The 19,751-nt window shown below is 50.0% G+C and overlaps 1 protein-coding gene across 2 annotated transcripts in view; it reads left to right on the forward strand.

Moving 5' to 3' along the window:
• LOC146809213 (uncharacterized) overlaps positions 1–19,098 on the forward strand; it is a 216,436-nt gene extending 197,338 nt beyond the window's left edge. For both annotated transcript variants that reach the window (XM_085616032.1, XM_085616035.1), the window contains exon 7: positions 18,919–19,098. In XM_085616032.1, coding sequence (XP_085472158.1) covers positions 18,919–19,009 — 91 coding nt within the window. In that variant the 3' untranslated portion in view covers positions 19,010–19,098. The remainder of the gene's footprint in view (positions 1–18,918) is intronic.
• The last annotated feature ends 653 nt before the right edge of the window (positions 19,099–19,751 follow it).

Here is a 19,751-nt window from a genome sequence, read left to right on the forward strand (position 1 = left end):
TACAGGCTACCGGCCCCCAGTGTAACCGTTTTCCAAAAGATCAACTGGAGTCTAAACAGTGGAGACCTTGCAGCGAAACCCCGCTTGAAGGGAGGTCAGAATTTGGTGCTCATCGATCCAACTTTGTATCCTTGTTAGGAGAATGCGAGAAAACAATTTCTGCAACACATCAATCAGGCTAATGGGTCGGTAATTGGCCGGATCGAGGGGGGAGGCCTTTTTGTGAATGGGAATAATCTCGGCCCCCAGCCAAGTTCCAGGAATTTCCATGCCATTCAAAATTGCATTAAAGAATAGCCAGATGTAGGGGACCCAGACTTCCTGCTCACCCAAAAATAAATCACCAGGTATTCTATCCAGCCCTGGAGCTTTCCCTGGTGCCAAATATTTAAGGGCCGCTTTAATTTCTTGAATAGATAGAGGTGGGCACTCGTCCGCAGCCGAGGATGTTAAAGGTGGCGGGCTCCCAAATAAAGAGGCTGAGTGCACCGCCAGGTCGGTTTTCGTAAGAGAATATAAAGGCTTAAAATGAGCTAGCCAAACCTCTTCGCTCAGGTTCGGTGAGAAAGCGGGTGAACCCTCTAGTGAACCTGATCTAACCAAGTTCCAAAACTCAGTATGATCACGCCTATCTAGAGCATCTTTTATATTTGTCCATCTGAGCTCTTCCCACTCAGTCTTGGCTGACACTATCAAAGCTTTGTAGGCAGTTCTAGCCACTCTTACACTCGAAACAGAGCTGGTTTTAACCACCCTGACGAGCTCTCTTTTGGCCAGTCTGCAAGCTTTATTAAACCAATGGCCCTCTTTATTTGTTTGTGGCCTGTTGGTTGCTGAGGTGTAGAAGTATTCTGTCAGATTACTGGTTATGCTGGAGTGGATGTGTTCCAAATCCTACAAGACGGATATGTCATAATTCCCAGTAAAGAGATCAAAGGCCTCCCCCAATTTGGGGACTACACAAGAGTAAAGCTGAGCCACCTTACCAGGATTTGCCACAAACCTCGCCCATCTAATATGTCTGCCACCCGCCACTGAGACCAGATTCATAGCAGCAGGAGTATCCAGCTTCTCCCTGCCGAAGGAATGGCCAAGTTTGTGTTTTAGTTCAAGAGAAAGGAGGTTGTGGTCGCTATCAACCCTCTGTATGACCCGGAAAGCCCTTATTTGGGACCAGAGTTCGACATTGACTAACATATAGTCAATAATAGAGCTCTTCCCAATTTGGTTAAATGTAAAGTGCCCAGGGACGTCAGGGGGAATTCTACCATTGCAGGCCCTAAGAGAATTGGCTGCCAGAAGCTTATTTAGCTGCAATGTTAATGGGGTTAAGCTCCTGACTGGGTACGCCTGGCACTCCTGAATCTGCCAGGTGGAGTCTTCGTCCAGGGAGGCTGAGGGAATTCCTGCCAAAGGTTCAAAGTGGCAATTAAAATCGCCCCCTATGATTCTATGAGAAGTTGGCAGAGTGGCTGCTAAGAGTTCATCAAGGGTTTCTAGCATGCATAACCCCAGCTTGATGGGGGGACAGCGTAAATTGATAATGTAGAAAGAAATTTAAACATCGCTTCACATTGAGCACCTTACTTCTTTCAATTTTTTGGTTTCTGGACACTACTGTAATACCAGTGGTTTACCTCCAGGTGGAGGTCAGCATACTGAAAAATAATTCCTATAATGATGCTGTCATGTTCCGAATAGGTAGAGAACCAAGATATACCGCCCTCCCACCTACGTACGTGTATGAATTATTTTTATGAAAGGTACCAACAACTGATGACTCTGGTAACGCAAGTACAAGTGGTTCATTCTCCCCTCTTTTTGATCCCTGCACCGGACACCCTGAAAACAGCCACCCCCTGCTGTGTTTGTCCTTTGGCTATGCACATATAATGGTGTTGGCCAAAGGAACAGGCACCATCCCCACTCCTTTTGTGCAGCCAACCCCTGTTTGTACATTGCAAATGGGTGTGTGTGTGTAATGGGGGTGGCCACATGGCCTCACCTGTGGCCAGGCCTTGCACCCACCACTCCATGTGTAGTACATTCCCAAGGGACTGTCTTACTCCCTACTTGTACAGCCCAAGCCTATGGACATCATAGGTTTAGGCACTTTCCCAGCTGATCATCATTGTCATTTGCTCTGTTATATTCTTTAGTTTCAGACATCTGTATTTGAAAGCACTGGCAACTTTACTTCTAACTGCCATTGCCTTCTATCATCTGCACTCACCATCACACAAATATTTTACATGCTGTTTCTATTATAATCTATTTTTATTACATTGTTGGTTCCCCAGTACTCCTGGGATTTGTGACAAAAGAAAAATAATTATTGACCAAGGACAGGGGAGTACATGTCAGGGCCAGCAAGGGCAGTGGCACCATGGTCCAATGATGACACAATGCAGAAGGAAGGTGGAGAAAAGTAGGGGCAGTAACGAAAGGGAGGCACCATAGAATTAGCTGATGGCGAGGCTCCTACACCAAACCCCCTGCATGAGGCCAACCACCTGTGTGTATGGTCCTCAGTGTGGCATGGGGGGTAGCAAAAAGGCCTGAACTGTTCAGACCCAGGCCCAAGACTCTGCACACCATTAGAAGACAACTGCACATGGGCTTTAGCCATATTCAAATTGAGGTCTGCACAATGTCTTTGCTCTGGCCAGGCCCTATTGTCAAACCCTGTAGGTGGCTAACCCCCTTCTACATATGACTTTTGGATATGTGCTGCAGAGTATCATTTTCCATCTGCACCTAACCACTGCAGGGGGCCAGCTTGAGCTGTAGAAACCTTGAGGTTGGTCACAGAGCTGTCCTGCAGCAGGCCCCAACCCAACTCTGTGGGCTGCTAGTCCCCTGCTGCACACACCCACGTGTGACAGTATGTTGGCCATATGACCTGCATGGAACACCCTGTGGACAGCCAACACCCTGGCGAATGACCATCCCCCATGAACCCCAACCCCACATTGTTTTCATTTTATAGACAATTAAATCATTTGCTGCATTACTCCTGTGGTAGCAAACCAAGAGTCACTTTCACAATACTGTCAGACCATGAAAGCTTAACATACTGCAGCTTGCCTGGTGTTGTGGTATGGCTTGTGTTGGAGTACCACAGTACCTCACAGGAGGCCAGTTCTAGGCCCCATGGAAGAATAACTGTAACAGCAACATGCTTTTTGTATTTTAATGTCAAGCCCCTGGGGGTCTCTCTGGGTTCCAAAGCCGTGAGGTTATCCCTATCCTACCCCAGATATGTGTTTTTGAAGAGACAATGACAAGGTTCCCTTGTTCTTTAATGTCAGCCATTTTTCTTGAGGTTGCCAATAGCTAATCAGAGCACTCAATCTCGTAGGACTAGAACAAAATAACCGGCAGGACAGAAAGCTCACTCAACTAATCAGATCAGATCTCGATGTTTTAACATATTGGTACCACAGGATACAGGTACCACAGGATACCCACAGAACTCTGGCTGGACCATCCATCCATGTACATATTTTTTAAAGCATTTCAAGCCCACAATAAGTACAATTAAACATGAACGTCTAAAAAATGCCTGAATTAATTTCAAACAATAAACAAAAATCATGTTTTCCGAGTAAAGGTCTGCCTTTTTGGTGTAATTCTGTTCACCCATTTTTTCTGCATCACTTCAAAAAAACATCCTATAGAAGTCAACGTGGCAAAGATATAGATAAATATTACCTACTGGCGGTCGCCAGTAGGTAGTTATAGTTTGGACCTATTATCTATAGGAAATCCGCAACATTCTATTTGGAATAACTTTGGCGCCGGTTGATGAATCTTCACAAAATGTTCAAAACTGGTGGGGCGCTCCGGTCCGCTCCTGTCCTGAAAGTCTCGGGGTGATTCGTCAAGCGGTAGCGGAGAAAAAGGGGGGTCCCAAAACGTGTTTTCCCAATGCAATTTTCCATAGGAACCGTTAATCGCAGCTGCAGCCCGAACTGCTGAACGGAATTACATGAAATTTGGCAAAGAGGTAGCCCTTGCTTCACACTCATGCCTTTTCGTTAAATGGTATAAATCCATTCAATAGTTGCTGAGAAAATCAAAAGTAAAATCATAGATATATCTGTGCGGAGCCTAACCACACATCTCATCGTGAAATCTGATTGGTTGTCAGCACTTCATCCAAGAAGTGTTGGCAGCCATCTTGGGACCAATATGCATGATAGCACCTCATTAAAAAGCATTGCAGTTAATATAAGGTTTTAAGACTTTAGTTACATTATAAATCATTTGTTGATGGTACCATACTCATTTTAGGAATTGTGGTGTGTTCTAAGGTGATTTTATCATGTGAAAAAGCCTTCTGCTGGGATGAATCATGTTTGAGAGAAAACTATTTTCTCATGCTTTTCTTACAGAGGTTTGGAAGGTGATCTATAAGCTAAACTGAGAGCATATTTTCTGTAAATATACATTATCTTTCTCAGTCATGTGAAAATGAAGTCTGGCATTCTCAGTAAAACATGTACATCCAACAAGGGCAGAGACTGTCAGTTGATTCCTTTGTGTTCTACTGCAGCTTCCCAGAGTGTTCTAAAGAACTACTAGAGTGCTAACAGTCCTACTGATGACAAACGTATTGCACACCTGAATCTATCTTGATTGGGATAAAGTGGTAACTCTTAAAACATTTAATTTAAAAAGGAACAAAATGAGGGTGTTCATTTTGCCATAGAAAGTATGATTACTGCTGCAGAAAGAAACATTAGGGCACATTTTGAGTGACTTCTCAAATTCACTTCTATTTCATTAAAAAATTCTGACATGAAGACTGAAACATGCACTTTCAATACCAGCAGCAGACTTCCCTGGTGACCAGTAACTTTATTACAGTGATCTAATGAGCCACTAGAGTGCTAACATTCTGAATTTATGCAAAATGAATGACACATCTGAATGCCTTCTTGATGGAATCAAAGTAAAAAACTGGTAGAGAGAGGTAGAGAGGTAGAGAGTAGAGGGTGAGTAATAGAATAGAGAGTAGAGAGTGAGTAGTAGAGAGTAGTAGCAGTAGTGAGATAGCAGTAGAGAGTAAGTAGAAGAGAGTAGTACATAGTGAGTAGTACAGAGTGAGTAGTAGAGTGAGTAGTAGAGTGCGAGTAGTAGAGAGCAGTAGAGAGTGTGTAGTAGAGAGTAGTAGAGAGTGAGTAGTAGAGAGAGAGTAGTAGGGAGTAGTAGAGTAGTAGAGAGTGAGTAGTAGAGAGTGAGTAGTAGAGAGTAGTGGAGTAGTAGAGAGCGGGTAGTAGAGAGTAGTAGAGAGTGAGTAATAGAGTGAGTAGTAGGGAGTAGTAGAAAGTGAGTAATAGAGTGAGTAGTAGAGTGTAGTTGAGAGTGAGTAGTAGAGAACAAGTAGTAGAGAGTGTGTAGTAGAGAGCGAGTAGTAGAGAGTAGTAGAGAGTGAGTAGTAGAGAGAGTAGTAGAGAGTGAGTAGTAGAGAGAGTCGTAGAGAATAGTAGAGTAGTAGAGAGTGAGTAGTAGAGAGTGATTAGTAGTAGAGTGAGTAGTAGAGAGTGAGTAGTGGAGAGTAAGTAGTAGAGAGTAGTAGAGAGTGAGTAGTAGAGTAGTAGAGAGTGAGTGGTAGGGAGTAGTAGAGAGTAGTAGAGTGAGTAGTAGAGAGTAGTAGAGAGTGAGTAGTAGAGAGAGTAGTAGAGAGTAGTAGAGTAGTAGAGAGTGAGTAGTAGAGAGAGCAGTAGAGAGTAGTAGAGTAGTAGAGAGTGAGTAGCAGAGAGTGAGTAGTAGAGAGCAGTAGAGAGCGAGTAGTAAAGAGTGAGTAGTGGAGAGTGAGTAGTAGAGAGTAGTAGAGAGTGAGTAGTAGAGAGTGAGTAGTAGAGAATGAGTAGTAGAGAGTAGTAGAGTGAGTAGTAGAGAGGGAGTAGTAGAGAGAGAGAGAGTAGTACAGAGAAAGAAGTAGAGAGTGAGAAGTAGAGTAGTAGAGAGTGAGTGGTAGAGAGTAGTAGAGTGAGTAGTAGAGAGTAGTAGAGAGTGAGTGGTAGAGAGTGAGTAGTAGAGAGTAGTAGTAGAGAGTAGTAGTAGAGAGTAGTAGAGAATAGTATTGAGTAGTAGTGAGTGAGTAGTAGAGAGTGAGTAGTAGAGAGTAGTTTCAATACCAGCAGCAGACTTTCCTGGTGAGCAGTAGCATTACTACAGTGATCTAATGAGCAACTAGAGCGCTAACATTCAGAGTTGATGGCAAATGCGTGACACATCTGAATGCCTTCTTGATGGAACCAAAGTAAACAAGCATTGAAAATGCAATAGGTCTCGCTCTCGTTTAAGTTAAAGCAATTCTGTTTGTAATTAGGTGGCTTTTTAGCTTTGCTTGTATTAGTGTTTTTCAAACTTTCATGTACATAACATGCATATGTATGCATATATGTATATGTATGCATGCATTTATATTTGTATTTATATAGATATACAGATTATATATATGTTTATATATATATACACATACATATATATAAATGCATGTGCATATATATGTGTGTTGGAAGGCGGACCCCGAGGAGTCGGCGAGACCACCAAGGGGGGCCCTCACACTGCACGAAGTAGCCGAGCGCTGCCGAGAAGCCTCCTGAGAGATCCTTCTCCTATCACGTACTAGCACAACACCACCACACAGGACTCAAGGAGGTTGTCTCAAGACGAGCAATTCTTTATCAGTATTTAAAGGTTACGAGATCAATATTTACACGAAAGGGATCGAGGGATCCACCAAAAGTCTCAGTGTCTCTTTGGAAGGGTAGGGGTAGCGGGACAGTCTTTGGCAGGAGCTCGGTACGAGGGTACCTGGGGCCCAGTTCTTATCCTCAAGCTGGAGGACCTCCGGATCTCGGAGGGGTCGAGCCGCGACGGCGTCAGAGGGGCTCTGGCGTTCAGTTCGTGGGGAGCCGCGATCAGGTCAGCAGGGCTCTCAAGGTGGTTTCTGCTCAGCTCGAACCGCAACGTCGTCAGCAGGGCTCCGAGGGAGGTTTCAGCGAGGTTGGGCCGCGACAGCGTCAGCAGGGCCCCGATGTTCCGGGGGGGCTTCAAAGTGTTCACAAGAAGGAGCCGCGACGCAGTCTGCAGGGCTCGTGATAGTTCCAACAAGAGTTCTTCTCCGTAGGGTCAGCCGCGATTCAATCAGCAGGGCTCTCGACTCCGGGATACAACTGCCGATCTGTGGCGGGGTCGCCCCAGATATAGGTCTGGAGCCCTTTGATGTCCGGACCCTGGTGCCCGGGGGGGGCGGAGAGGCCGGGTGGAGGTGGCCAGACGCCCAGCAGGAGAGGCGCCAGGCCAAAGAGAGTTGCAGGGCGATCACACCTAGGGATGGGAGGACAGTTGGGGGTCTCATCGATACTGTCCTCCGCCGGGGGCGGTGAATGGTTCCTGCGGCACCCCCTGGCCAGTTCTTGGTGCCTCGATGTCGGGGCTTCGCTGGGGCCGAGGCCGGGTTGAGCGGGGTCGCGCCGGCTGGTGCACAGAGTTACGTGGATGCCAACAAGATGGCGGAGCCACGAGGGGTATGCGACCTCGTGCGGCTCGGGATGAGGGGTCTCGGTGCAGTTCGGAAGGGTGGCCCGTGAAGGCCGGGGCGGGGAACGGGCACAATCCACGGGGGTAAGGACCACGCCACGAGGCCGGGTCCAACAGGCGTCCCCCCCAGCCGAAGGCATGGAGAGTCACCCATCTCCTTAGGGAGTCTCCTCGTCAAGGCGGAAGAAGCGGGACAGGCCGTCGGCGTTGGCGTGGTCATTGCCGGGCCGGTGTTCAACATCAAAGTCCATCCCTTGCAGCGAGATGGACCACCGCAGCAGCTTGGGGTTCTCGCCCCGCATTTGCATTAACCACCGCAGGGGCCGGTGGTAGGTCTGGACCCGGAAGTGGGTACCGAAGAGATAGGGCCGGAGCTTCTTAAGGGCCCACACTACAGCGAAGGCTTCACGCTCGATGGTGCTCCATCGCTGCTCCCGGGGCAGTAGCCGTCGGCTGATGAAGGCCACTGGTCGGTCGAGCCCCTTTTCATCGGCCTGGGACAGGACGGCCCCGATCCCATACTCGGAGGCGTCCGTCTGCACCACAAACTCCTTATTGTAGTCAGGGGCCTGCAGCACAAGGGCAGTACACATCGCTGTCTTGAGGGTTTCGAAGGCTGCTTGGCAGCGGGGTGTCCAGTGCACCTTCTTGGGCTGCTTCTTGGACGTGAGCTCTGTGAGGGGGCCAACAATGCTCCCATAGTCCCGGATGAACCGCCGGTAGTATCCGGTGAGACCCAGGAAGGCCCGGACAGCTGTCTGGGTAGTGGTGGGTTCCCAGGCCTGGATGGCATCGATTTTTGGCTGGAGAGGGGCCACCTGCCCGCTTCCCACTTGATGGCCCAGGTAGGTCACGGATCCGTGGCCGATCTGGCATTTGCTGGCCTTGATCGTGAGCCCGGCCCGCTGGAGGGCGGCCAGGACGGCTTTGAGGTGAAGGAGGTGCTCCGCCCAGTGGTTGCTGTACACGGCAATGTCATCTAGGTAGGCCGCGCTGAAGGCCTCGAGCCCGGCCAAAACCTTGTTTACAAGTCTTTGGAAAGTGGCCGGGGCGTTCTTCATTCCGAAGGGCATCACCCGAAAGTGGTAATGCCCATCCGGGGTAGAAAAGGCGGATCTTTCTTGGGCGCCGGGGGTGAGCTGGATCTGCCAGTACCCGGCGGTGAGGTCCAGCGTGCTCAGGTAGCGGGCGGCCCCTAAGCGGTCGATGAGTTCGTCGGCCCGGGGTATAGGATGGGCGTCCGTCTTGGTCACCGCATTCAGGGCTCGGTAGTCTACGCAGAATCGTAACTCCGGGGGGTGGCCGGGGGCTGCGGCCTTTGGTACCAGGACGACAGGACTGGCCCACGGGCTGTCGGAGGGTTCGATGACCCCCAGGGCCAGCATCTTTGCTACTTCGGCCTGGATGCATGCCCGCACTCGGTCGGGTACCCTCTAGGCTCTGTGTCGCACGGGGGGGCTCTCCCCGGTGTCGACGTCGTGGACGCACCAGTGGGTCACCCCTGGGGTGAGGGAGAAGAGGGCTGCGTAGTCCTGCAGCAGTTGTTGACAGTCGTCACGCTGTTGCGGGGTCAGGGAAGAGGCGAGTTGGACACCTTTGATGGATCCGTCATGGATGTTGGACTGCAAGAGGTCGGGCAGGGGCTCGGAGTCGTCCTCGCCCCCCTCGTCGGTCGCCAGTAGCAGGCTCAGTTCGGTCCGGGCAAAGTGGGGTTTGAGCCTGTTAGCATGTAGAACCCGGAGGGGGTTCCGGGGGGACTCCAGGTCGACTATGTAGGTGACGGGGCTTTTCTTCTCCACTACCTTGAAGGGCCCGGTCCACTTGTCCTGGAGGGCGCCGGCTTCAACCGGGGCCATGACCCAGACTCTCTGGCCTGGCTCGAATTCGATGGTAGAGGAGTTCCGATCATACCACCGCTTCATGTCCTCCTGGCTGGCCTCGAGGTTGGCTTCGGCCATGGCTCGGAACTTGCGGGTCTGGTTTCGGAGGGTCAGGAGGTATCGGTAGACGTCAGGAGGGGCGCCTTGGAGCTTCGTCTCCCAGCCCTCCTTGACCAGGCTGAGCGGTCCGCGGACCGGATGTCCGTACAATAGTTCAAACGGGCTGAACCCCAGGGACTTCTGCGGGACCTCCCGATAGGCAAACAGGAGGCACGGCAGCAGGACATCCCATCTCCGCCTGAGGGGCTCTTCCAGGCCCTGGATCATTCCCTTTAAGGTTCTGTTGAACCGCTCAACCAGTCCGTTCCCCTGAGGGTGATAGGGGGTTGTGAATTTGTACGTGACCCCGCACTCCTGCCACAGGGACCGCATGTATTTGGAAATAAAGTTCGTGCCCCTGTCGCTCACCACTTCGCGGGGAAATCCCACTCGGGAGAAGATCCCCATCAAGGCCCGGCCTACCACGGGGGCCGTTATAGTTCTTAGCGGGACCGCCTCCGGGTACCTGGTGGCGTGGTCCACGAGGACCAGGATGAAGCGGTGGCCCCGGGCGGTCTGGGGGTCCAGGGGCCCCACGATATCGATTCCGACCCGTTCAAACGGGGTGCTGACGGCTGGAAAGGGCTGGAGGGGGGCCTTGACCCGACCCCCCGTCTTCCCGCTGGCTTGGCAGGTCTGGCAGGACCGGCAGTGGTTGTCCACGTCTCTCCGTATCCGGGGCCAGTAGAAGTGGGTCACCAGACGGCTGTAAGTTTTGTCTTGCCCCAAGTGTCCGGCGAGGGGCACGTCATGTGCCAGGTTGAGCAGGAACTCCCAGAAGCGGAGGGGGACCACCAACACGCGGCTGGCCCCGAGTTCTGCCACTTTTTGCTCACTGTATAACAGGCCCTCGGCCCAGTAGACCCAGTGGGTGCCAGTCTGGTCCCCGTTGGTTTGTGCGGACGCTTGTTGTCGGACCCCTTCGAGAGTGGGACAGGACTGCTGCTCTTGCTGGAACTGCTCCCGGGTGGGGCCCCCTTCGTGTCGCCATTGTGCCAGTTCTGGTAGGGCGCACGGGGAAGCAATCTCCTCGGGGGAGGATTCACTAGGTCCAGGGTCGGTGTCCGCCTCCCCCTCGCCGCCGACGGGGGGTGGTGCGAGCCCCTCGGGCTGGGCGGCACCGGGGGCCGAGGATGAGCGGGGGGCCCGGGCGGTCATGGACCGGGTGATGGCGCAGGCCCAGTCGGATAGTCCCAGCATTCGGAGGTGCTCTCGTCGCTCTACTTGAGCCCAGGGGGAACTCTCCAAGTCGTTCCCCAGGAGGCAGTCTACGGGGGCGTCATCGCGGACCGTCACCTTTAGCAGGCCGGTCACCCCTCCCCACTCGAAGGGGACCAGGGCCATCTGGCACAGGCTTTCGCTGTTGTCGGCCGTCCGGACGGGGCACAGCACATTGGGTAGGATCTGTTCGGGGGTCACCAGGTGGCAGCGGACAGCGGTGACACTGGCGCCGGTGTCACGAAGGGCTTCGGCCCGTTGTCCATTGACGGTGACCTGCTGCCTGTACTTCTGGGTGTTGCTTGGGATGGGGGTGCAGGGCACCATTTCTCGGCTACCCAGGCAGACCAGGGACATGGCTGCCGGCTCCCACTCGGTGGTCCCTCGGTCGAGAGTTTCTTCTTCCTCTTCTCCCTCTCCCAGGGCGGCGGCCGCCAGCTGTCGGGGCGGGGGCCCGCCGGCCCCACTTCTTCGGTTCAGGGGGCAGACCGGGTCGCTGGCATAGTGTCTGGTTTGTTGGCAGCCGTAGCATGTTACTGGTGGCCGTGGTCCGGGTCTGGCCGGGGTCGCCCCCCTTCGGGCTAGGCTCGGGGAGAGTTGTTGCTGCGGTGGCCCTCGAGGGGGGCTCCTGGGGGCCCCGGCGGGGGGGTCCCGGTTCCTGTTCGGCCCTCCCCCTCCACCGCGTTGGCGGGGGGGTCCGGTGGGGTTCCTCTGGTACTCCCCCATTGAGTTCCAGGGGACCCGGGAGTTGACCCATCGATCGGCCTCGACGGCGAGTTTTCGTGGGTCGGTCATCTTGCTGTCGAGGAGGTGTTGTCTCAGTTCCACGAAGCAATTGTTGGAGAGATGTTCCCACACGATGAGGTCGACCAGCTGCCCGTAGGTGGTGACTTTGCTACCCTTGATCCACCCTTCTAGGGCCCGGCTGAAAAAGTCCACATATTCCACCCAGGTGGTACCCGGGATTTTTTTGCAGTCTCTGAACCGCTGGCGGTACATTTCCGCGGTTAGCCCGTAGCGGGTGAGCAGGGCCTCCTTCATGTGATCGTAGGAGGTCATCACCTCCTCCGGCAGCTGGAGCAGTGTGTCTCGACCCTCACTCAGGAACCGCCCCCACAGGCCGGCGCCCCAGTCCTTTCGGGGCACCCGATGAGAGGTCATGGCCACCTCGTAGGCCTTGAACCATTGTTGGATGTCGTCATTCTTATAGTACTCCTTGACGACCTCTTTCGGGATATGTACCTTGGCCTCGGCAGGCGGTAGGGTGTCTCTAGTACTGGGGGTGTTGGTCCCCCCGTTCTTGGCCTTGATTTCGAGCTCTTTGAGACTGCGCTCGTGCTCAAGGGTCAGTTTCTTTTCCTCCAACTCTCGGTGCCGTCTCTTCTCTTCTATCTCCTCTTGAAGCCGTAGCTGCTCTAGGGCCAATTTCTTTTCCGCCAGCTGGAGTTCACCGTCCAGCCGCAGTCGTGCGAGCTCTAGTTCGTGGTTCCGGACCTTCTCCCGCTCTCGTATTTCTTCTTCGGAGAGGCCGGTTTCTAGACTCTTTCTTCCTCCGGTTGCCGGAGTCAGTGCGGTTGATGTGGCCTCAGTCAGGGGCAAGGGACCTTCTTCTTGGGAGTGGCCTGCCTCGGCCTCCAGCCAGGTCCTCAGAGCTTTCTGCATCTCCTCTTTGGTACCTAGGCCGGTGGTTGCAATGCCTTTGTCCTTGCAGAACTGTTTTAATTCTTTGTGCGTATATTCCTCCAACCGTTCGGGCTGGAACTCCATGGTCGCGTTGTTTTCCTGGCTGCTCATGATTACTGTTCGCCTGGATGGGTAGCTAGTGGGTACTGGCTGGTACGTACTGCGTTCGGCTCGGATCCCGTCGCTGGCCACCAAATGTTGTAAGGCGGACCCCGAGGAGTCGGCGAGACCACCGAGGGGGGCCCTCACACTGCACGAAGTAGCCGAGCGCTGCCGAGAAGCTTCCTGAGAGATCCTTCTCCTATCACGTACTAGCACAGTAACACCACCACACAGGACTCAAGGAGGTTGTCTCAAGACGAGCAATTCTTTATCAGTATTTAAAGGTTACGAGATCAATATTTACACGAAAGGGATCGAGGGATCCACCAAAAGTCTCAGTGTCTCTTTGGAAGGGTAGGGGTAGCGGGACAGTCTTTGGCAGGAGCTCGGTACGAGGGTACCTGGGGCCCAGTTCTTATCCTCAAGCTGGAGGACCTCCGGATCTCGGAGGGGTCGAGCCGCGACGGCGTCAGCAGGGCTCTGGCGTTCAGTTCATGGGGAGCCGCGATCAGGTCAGCAGGGCTCTCAAGGTGGTTTCTGCTCAGCTCGAGCCGCGACGTCGTCAGCAGGGCTCCGAGGGAGGTTTCAGCGAGGTTGGGCCGCGACAGCGTCAGCAGGGCCCCGATGTTCCGGGGGGGCTTCAAAGTGTTCACAAGAAGGAGCCGCGACGCAGTCTGCAGGGCTCGTGATAGTTCCAACAAGAGTTCTTCTCCGGAGGGTCAGCCGCGATTCAATCAGCAGGGCTCTCGACTCCGGGATACAACTGCCGATCTGTGGCGGGGTCGCCCCAGATATAGGTCTGGAGCCCTTTGATGTCCGGACCCTGGCGCCCGGGGGGGGCGGAGAGGCCGGGTGGAGGTGGCCAGACGCCCAGCAGGAGAGGCGCCAGGCCAAAGAGAGTTGCAGGGCGATCACACCTAGGGATGGGAGGACAGTTGGGGGTCTCATCGATACTGTCCTCCGCCGGGGGCGGTGAATGGTTCCTGCGGCACCCCCTGGCCAGTTCTTGGTGCCTCGATGTCGGGGCTTCGCTGGGGCCGAGGCCGGGTTGAGCGGGGTCACGCCGGCTGGTGCACAGAGTCACGTGGATGCCAACAAGATGGCGGAGCCACGAGGGGTATGCGACCTCGTGCGGCTCGGGATGAGGGGTCTCGGTGCAGTTCGGAAGGGTGGCCCGTGAAGGCCGGGGCGGGGAACGGGCACAATCCACGGGGGTAAGGACCACGCCACGAGGCCGGGTCCAACAATGTGCATATCTGTGCATGTAAAGAGAGGTAGAGGTGTAGAGGTAGAGGTGTAGAGGTAGAGAGGTAGAGGTAGAGAGGTAGAGGTGTAGAGAGGTAGAGGTGTAGAGAGATAGAGAGAGGTAGAGAGAGGTAGAGAGTAGAGAATGAGTAGTAGATAATAGTAGAGAGTAGTAGAGAGAGTAGCAGCGAGTGAGTAGTGGAGAGCAGTAGAGTGAATAGTAGAGAGTGAGTAGTAGAGAGTGAGTAGTAGAGAAAGAGTAGTAGAGAGTGAGCAGTAGAGTGAGTAGTAGAGAGTGAGTAGTAGAGAGTGAGTAGTAGAGAGTAGTAGAGAGTGAGCAGTAGAGTGAGTAGTAGAGAGTGAGTAGCAGAGAGAGTAGTAGCGAGTAGTAGAGAGTAAGTAATAGAGTGAGTAGTAGAGAGAAGGTAGTAGAGAGTAGTAGAGAGTGAGTGGTAGAGTAGTAGAGAGTGAGTGGTACAGAGTAGTAGAGAGTAGTAGAGTGAGTAGTAGAGAGTGAGTAAAAGAGAGAGTAGTAGAGAGTAGTAGAGTAGTAGAGAGTGAGTAGTAGAGAGAGTAGTAGAGAGTAGTAGAGTAGTAGAGAGTGAGTAGCAGAGAGTGAGTAGTAGAGAGCAGTAGAGAGCGAGTAGTAAAGAGTGAGTAGTGGAGAGTGAGTAGTAGAGAGCAGTAGAGAGCGAGTAGTAGAGAGTGAGTAGTAGAGAATGAGTAGTAGAGAGTAGTAGAGTGAGTAGTAGAGAGGGAGTAGAGAGAGAGAGAGAGTTGTAGAGAGAAAGTAGTAGAGAGTGAGTAGTAGAGAGAGTAGTAGCGAGTAGTAGAGAGTAAGTAGTAGAGTGAGTAGAAGAGAGTAATAGAGAGTGAGTAGTAGAGAGAAAGTAGTAGAGAGTAGTAGAGAGTGAGTAGTAGAGTAGTAGAGAGTGAGTGGTAGAGAGTAGTAGAGAGTAGTAGAGTGAGTAGTAGAGACTAGTAGAGAGTGAGTAGTAGAGAGATTAGTAGAGAGTAGTAGAGTAGTAGAGAGTGAGTAGTAGAGAGAGTAGTAAAGAGTAGTAGAGTAGTAGAGAGTGAGTAGCAGAGAGTGAGTAGTAGAGAGCAGTAGAGAGCGAGTATTAAAGAGTGAGTAGTGGAGAGCGAGTAGTAGAGAGTGAGTAGTAGAGAATGAGTAGTAGAGAGTAGTAGAGTGAGTAGTAGAGAGGGAGTAGTAGAGAGAGAGAGTAGTAGAGAGAAAGTAGTAGAGAGTGAGTAGTAGAGTAGTAGAGAGTGAGTGGTAGAGAGTAGTAGAGTGAGTAGTAGAGAATAGTAGAGAGTGAGTGGTAGAGAGTGAGTAGTAGAGAGTAGTAGTAGAGAGTAGTAGTAGAGAGTAGTAGAGAGTAGTATTGAGTAGTAGTGAGTGAGTAGTAGAGGGTGAGTAGTAGAGAGTAGTAGAGAGTGAGTAGTTTAATTTAAAAGGAACACAATGAGGGGGTTCATTTTGCCATAGAAATTATGATTAGTGCTGAAAAAAGAAAAATGAGGGCACATTTTGAGTGACTTCTCCTCTTCTATTTCAATAAAAAATTCTGACATGCAGACTGAAACACACACTTTCAATACCAGCAGCAGACTTTCCTGGTGAGGAGTAGCGTTACTACAGTGATCTAATGAGCAACTAGAGCGCTAACATTCAGAAATTATGGGAAATGTATGACACATCTGAATGCCTTCTTGATGGAACCAAAGTAAACAAGCATTGAAAATGCAATAGGTCTCGCTCTCGTTTAAGTTAAAGCAATTCTGTTTGTAATTAGGTGGCTTTTTAGCTTTGCTTGTATTAGTGTTTTTCAAACTTTCATGTACATAACATGCATATGTATGCATATATGTATATGTATGCATGCATTTATATTTGTATTTTTATAGATATGCAGATTATATATATGTTTATATATGTATGTATATATATATACATATACATATATATAAATGCATGTGCATATATATGTGCATATGTGTGCATGTAGAGAGAGGTAGAGGTGTAGAGGTAGAGGTGTAGAGGTAGAGGTGTAGAGGTAGAGAGGTAGAGGTAGAGAGGTAGAGGTGTAGAGGGGTAGAGGTGTAGAGAGATAGAGAGTAGTAGAGAGAGGTAGAGAGAGGTAGAGAGTAGAGAATGAGTAGTAGATAGTAGTAGAGAGTAGTAGAGAGAGTAGCAGCAAGTGAGTAGTGGAGAGCAGTAGAGTGAATAGTAGAGAGTGAGTAGTAGAGAGTGAGTAGTAGAGAAAGAGGAGTAGAGAGTGAGCAGTAGAGTGAGTAGTAGAGAGTGAGTAGTAGAGAGTAGTAGAGAGTGAGCAGTAGAGTGAGTAGTAGAGAGTGAGTAGTAGAGAGTGAGTAGCAGAGAGAGTAGTAGCGAGTAGTAGAGAGTAAGTAGTAGAGTGAGTAGAAGAGAGTAGTAGAGAGAGTAGTAGAGAGTAGTAGACAGTGAGTAGTCAAGAGTGAGTAGTAGAGTGAGTAGTAGAGAGTGAGTAGTAGAGAGTTGTAGATAGAGAGCAGTAGAGAGTGAGTAGTAGCAAGTGAGTAGTAGAGAGTTGCGGAGAGTGAGTTGTAGAGAGTGAGTAGTAGAGAGTGAGTAGTAGAGAGTGAGTAGTAGAGTAGTAGAGACTGAGTAGTAGAAAGTAGTAGAGAGTGAGTAGTAGAGAGTGAGTAGTAGAGAGTAGTGGAGTAGTAGAGAGTGAGTAGTAGAGAGTAGTAGAGAGTGAGTAGCAGAGTAGAGTGAGTAGTAGAGAGAGTAGTAGGGAGTAGTAGAGTAGTAGAGAGTGAGTAGGAGAGTGATTAGTAGAGAGTGAGTAGTAGAGAGTAGTAGAGAGCAAGTAGTAGAGAGTGGGTAGTGGAGAGTGAGTTGTAGAGAGCGAGTAGTAGAGAGTGAGTAGTAGAGAGTGAGTAGTAGAGTGAGTAGTAGAGAGTGAGTAGTAGAGTGAGTAGTAGAGAGTGAGTAGTAGAAAGAGAGTAGTAGAGAGTGAGTCCTAGAGAGTGAGTAGTAGAGAGTAGTAGAGTGAGTAGTAGAGAGTAGTAGAGAGTGAGTAGTACAGAGTGAGTAGTAGAGAGTAGAAGTAGATAGTAGTAGAGTGTAGTAGAGAGTAAGTAGTAGAGAGTGAGTGGTAGAGAGTAGTAGCGAGTGAGTAGTAGAGAGTGAGTAGTAGAGAGAGAGTAGTAGAGAGTAGTAGCGAGTGAGTAGTAGAGAGTGAATAGTTGAGAGTAGTGGATACTAGTAGAGAGTGAGTAGTAGAGAGTGAGTAGTAGAGAGTGAGTAGTAGTGAGTAAGTAGTAGAGAGTAGTAGAGAGTTAGTAGTAGAGAGTAGTAGAGAGTGAGTAGTAGAGAGTGAGTAGTAGAGTGTGAGTAGTAGAGAGAGAGTAGTAGAAAGTAGTAGAGAGTGAGTTGTAGAGTAGTAGAGAGTAGTCAGTCAGTGTCAGTCTGCGTCAGTCAGTGTCAATCAGTCAGTGTCAGTCAGTCAGTGTCAGCTAGAGCAGCTCTGCTGACCTGGTTCTCTCCCTTTAAAGCAGCTCTGCTGACCTGGTTCTCTCCCTCTAGAGCAACTCTGCTGACCTGGTCTCTGGCTCTAAAGCTGCTCTGCTGACCTGGTTCTATGGCTCTAAAGCAGCCCTGCTGACTTGGTTCTTTGGCTCTACAGCAGCTCCGCTGACCTGGTTCTCTGGCTCTAAAGCAGCTCTGCTGACCTGGTTCTCCTGCTCTAAAGCAGCTCTGCTGACCTGGTTTCTCTGGCTCTACAGCAGCTCTGCTGACCTGGTTCTATGGCTCTAAAGCAGCTCTGCTGACCTGGTTCTCTGTCTCTAGAGCAGCTCTGCTGACCTGGTTCTATGGCTCTAAATCAGCTATGCTGACCTGGTTCTCTCCCTCTAAATCAGCTCTACTGACCTGGTTCTCTGCCTCTAGAGCAGCTCTGCTAACCTGGTTCTCTGGCTCTAAATAGTTTGTAACTGATTTTATCCTGGGGTACCAACGTTTAATCGATGGGGCTTGTCCTCCTGGGCTACAGTGTGGAAAATGGGTGTATCCTGCTTTCACTGTAGGACTCACACTACTTCGAACGCTACTCACTAAGACCCCAGGACAAAATCAAACTGTATTTATAGTACTGAACTTTCTACCGAAGCCAGACAATTGAAACATTCCAAAAGTGTTGCTAAATATTTACAGCTTATTGCAAGATATTTGCTTTTCTTCTAAACTAACCTAATGCTCACTCAGCATGCTCACCAATACAATTGGGTCTGAAGAACTGATTCACACTTTCATATTTACTCCACTGTACTGCCCATGGTTCTGAGGTGAGGGAATAGTAGCCCACCCAAGAGTCATTTCACATGACACTCTCATTAGTACACCTGGAGGTCTGTGTCTGCTGCAGCTTCAGAGGCTACCTACCACCTGGAATGTTTTTGAGTAGGTGGAAATGTAAGTCAGTCCCCATGCACGCAATTAGTAAATACAGATGTATGATTCCCTGAGTGTATAGGGCCGTATATGCTCTCCATTAGGGATGGTGGGAAACGGTAAGGGGGCATCCCCTTTATTGTCACTTTGAGGGCAGCATGACCTTCCCTCTCTCCTGAAGGGGATTCAGGGTCGACCCACAGAGCTGAGCCATGTAAATTTGGCTCAGAGCATTTAGTATAATCACAAATTCGAATCTCATTATTCTTAAACTTCTGATTTGATTCAAAAAGTTTTTCGTGTGACTAAATCTTTATAAGCCATACCACACCATCACAAGGTGCAACAAATAGTGTAATTTTCTGGTTCTGGAGTTCCATTTTTCCTAATTGAGAACCGTGGTTGCTTGTGCATGAGCGGGTACAAAAAGCAGACATGTCGAGCAGTTCTAAGCTTTACTTTTATTGGGAAAAGCAAACTAGGCTGATGAAATGTAACACCCTAAACAAATCGGAAGACAAAAGGGCTCTTCTATCAAATTAGACTTGAATTTTATTTTAGTAAGATTCCGCGGCAATCGAGAGCACTGAAGGCCAGAGTGAAAAGATAGAGAGGTGCAAGTCTAATGAATGAATGCCAACATGCTATCTGTGCTAAACTATGTATCTAATTTACTCTGTCCATTTTCTTTTGCAGGATTTTGGGGATCATGGGATCGCCCCCTGCAGAAACCGAGCTAGAGATCTCTAACAATTACTGCTGTGTGTTGGCTTGCAAGTCAGGCTAATAAATGGATGAATATTTCAATCATATTTTTTTATCATATATGGGAGATTTGTATTGCAAAATATAAATAAAAATCTTATATATCTCTTTCACTGAAATGTATTTTTTGTATTTTAAGAATGTGTGTGTGGGTATTTTTGGAAGGCATATACTTGTGCAAACCCAAATTATTGTGCTACCGGTGCAGCTTGTATGGCATCCTGTTTCGTCACACCTAGATTAATTGCACAGCTTGATTATGCACAGGTCTTGGGTTTAGCAGCAATCTGGTGTGGTAACTGTGAAACCGCAGGTATGCTGCAGTGATAACCTGTATTGATGATACCTATCTCCATATGTACAATGCTAAGTTAGCACAACCGCGTTAGATGTTAGAAAGCCATCTTGCCGCTTTTGGTGCTTTTGCACGCGACACTGTTTTTGCATGTTATTATTTGAGAAATGCTTACTCGACTTTGCTTCACATGAGAACTGTCTGTTGTTAACATGCTTAACAGTGAGTAGCGACCTTGGTCTGTACATTGTGTAAAGAAACAGTCTGGGTCACTAGACGGTGCATGTTGTTGAGTGCAGGTTGATCGGCCAACTTCTTAGCCATAACATGCACGCAGCTGCAGATACCTGAAAGACGAGTGCTTTTAATATTGAAGTGCAGCATGTTTTAGGTTCATTCAGCAGAAGAGTGTTCCCAGGAGAGAGCCTAGCTGATCCTGTGATGTGATTCCACTAAGCTGATCTATACG

Source organism: Triturus cristatus, chromosome 7, assembly GCF_964204655.1.
Source record: "Triturus cristatus chromosome 7, aTriCri1.1, whole genome shotgun sequence".
Lineage (NCBI taxonomy): Eukaryota > Metazoa > Chordata > Amphibia > Caudata > Salamandridae > Triturus > Triturus cristatus.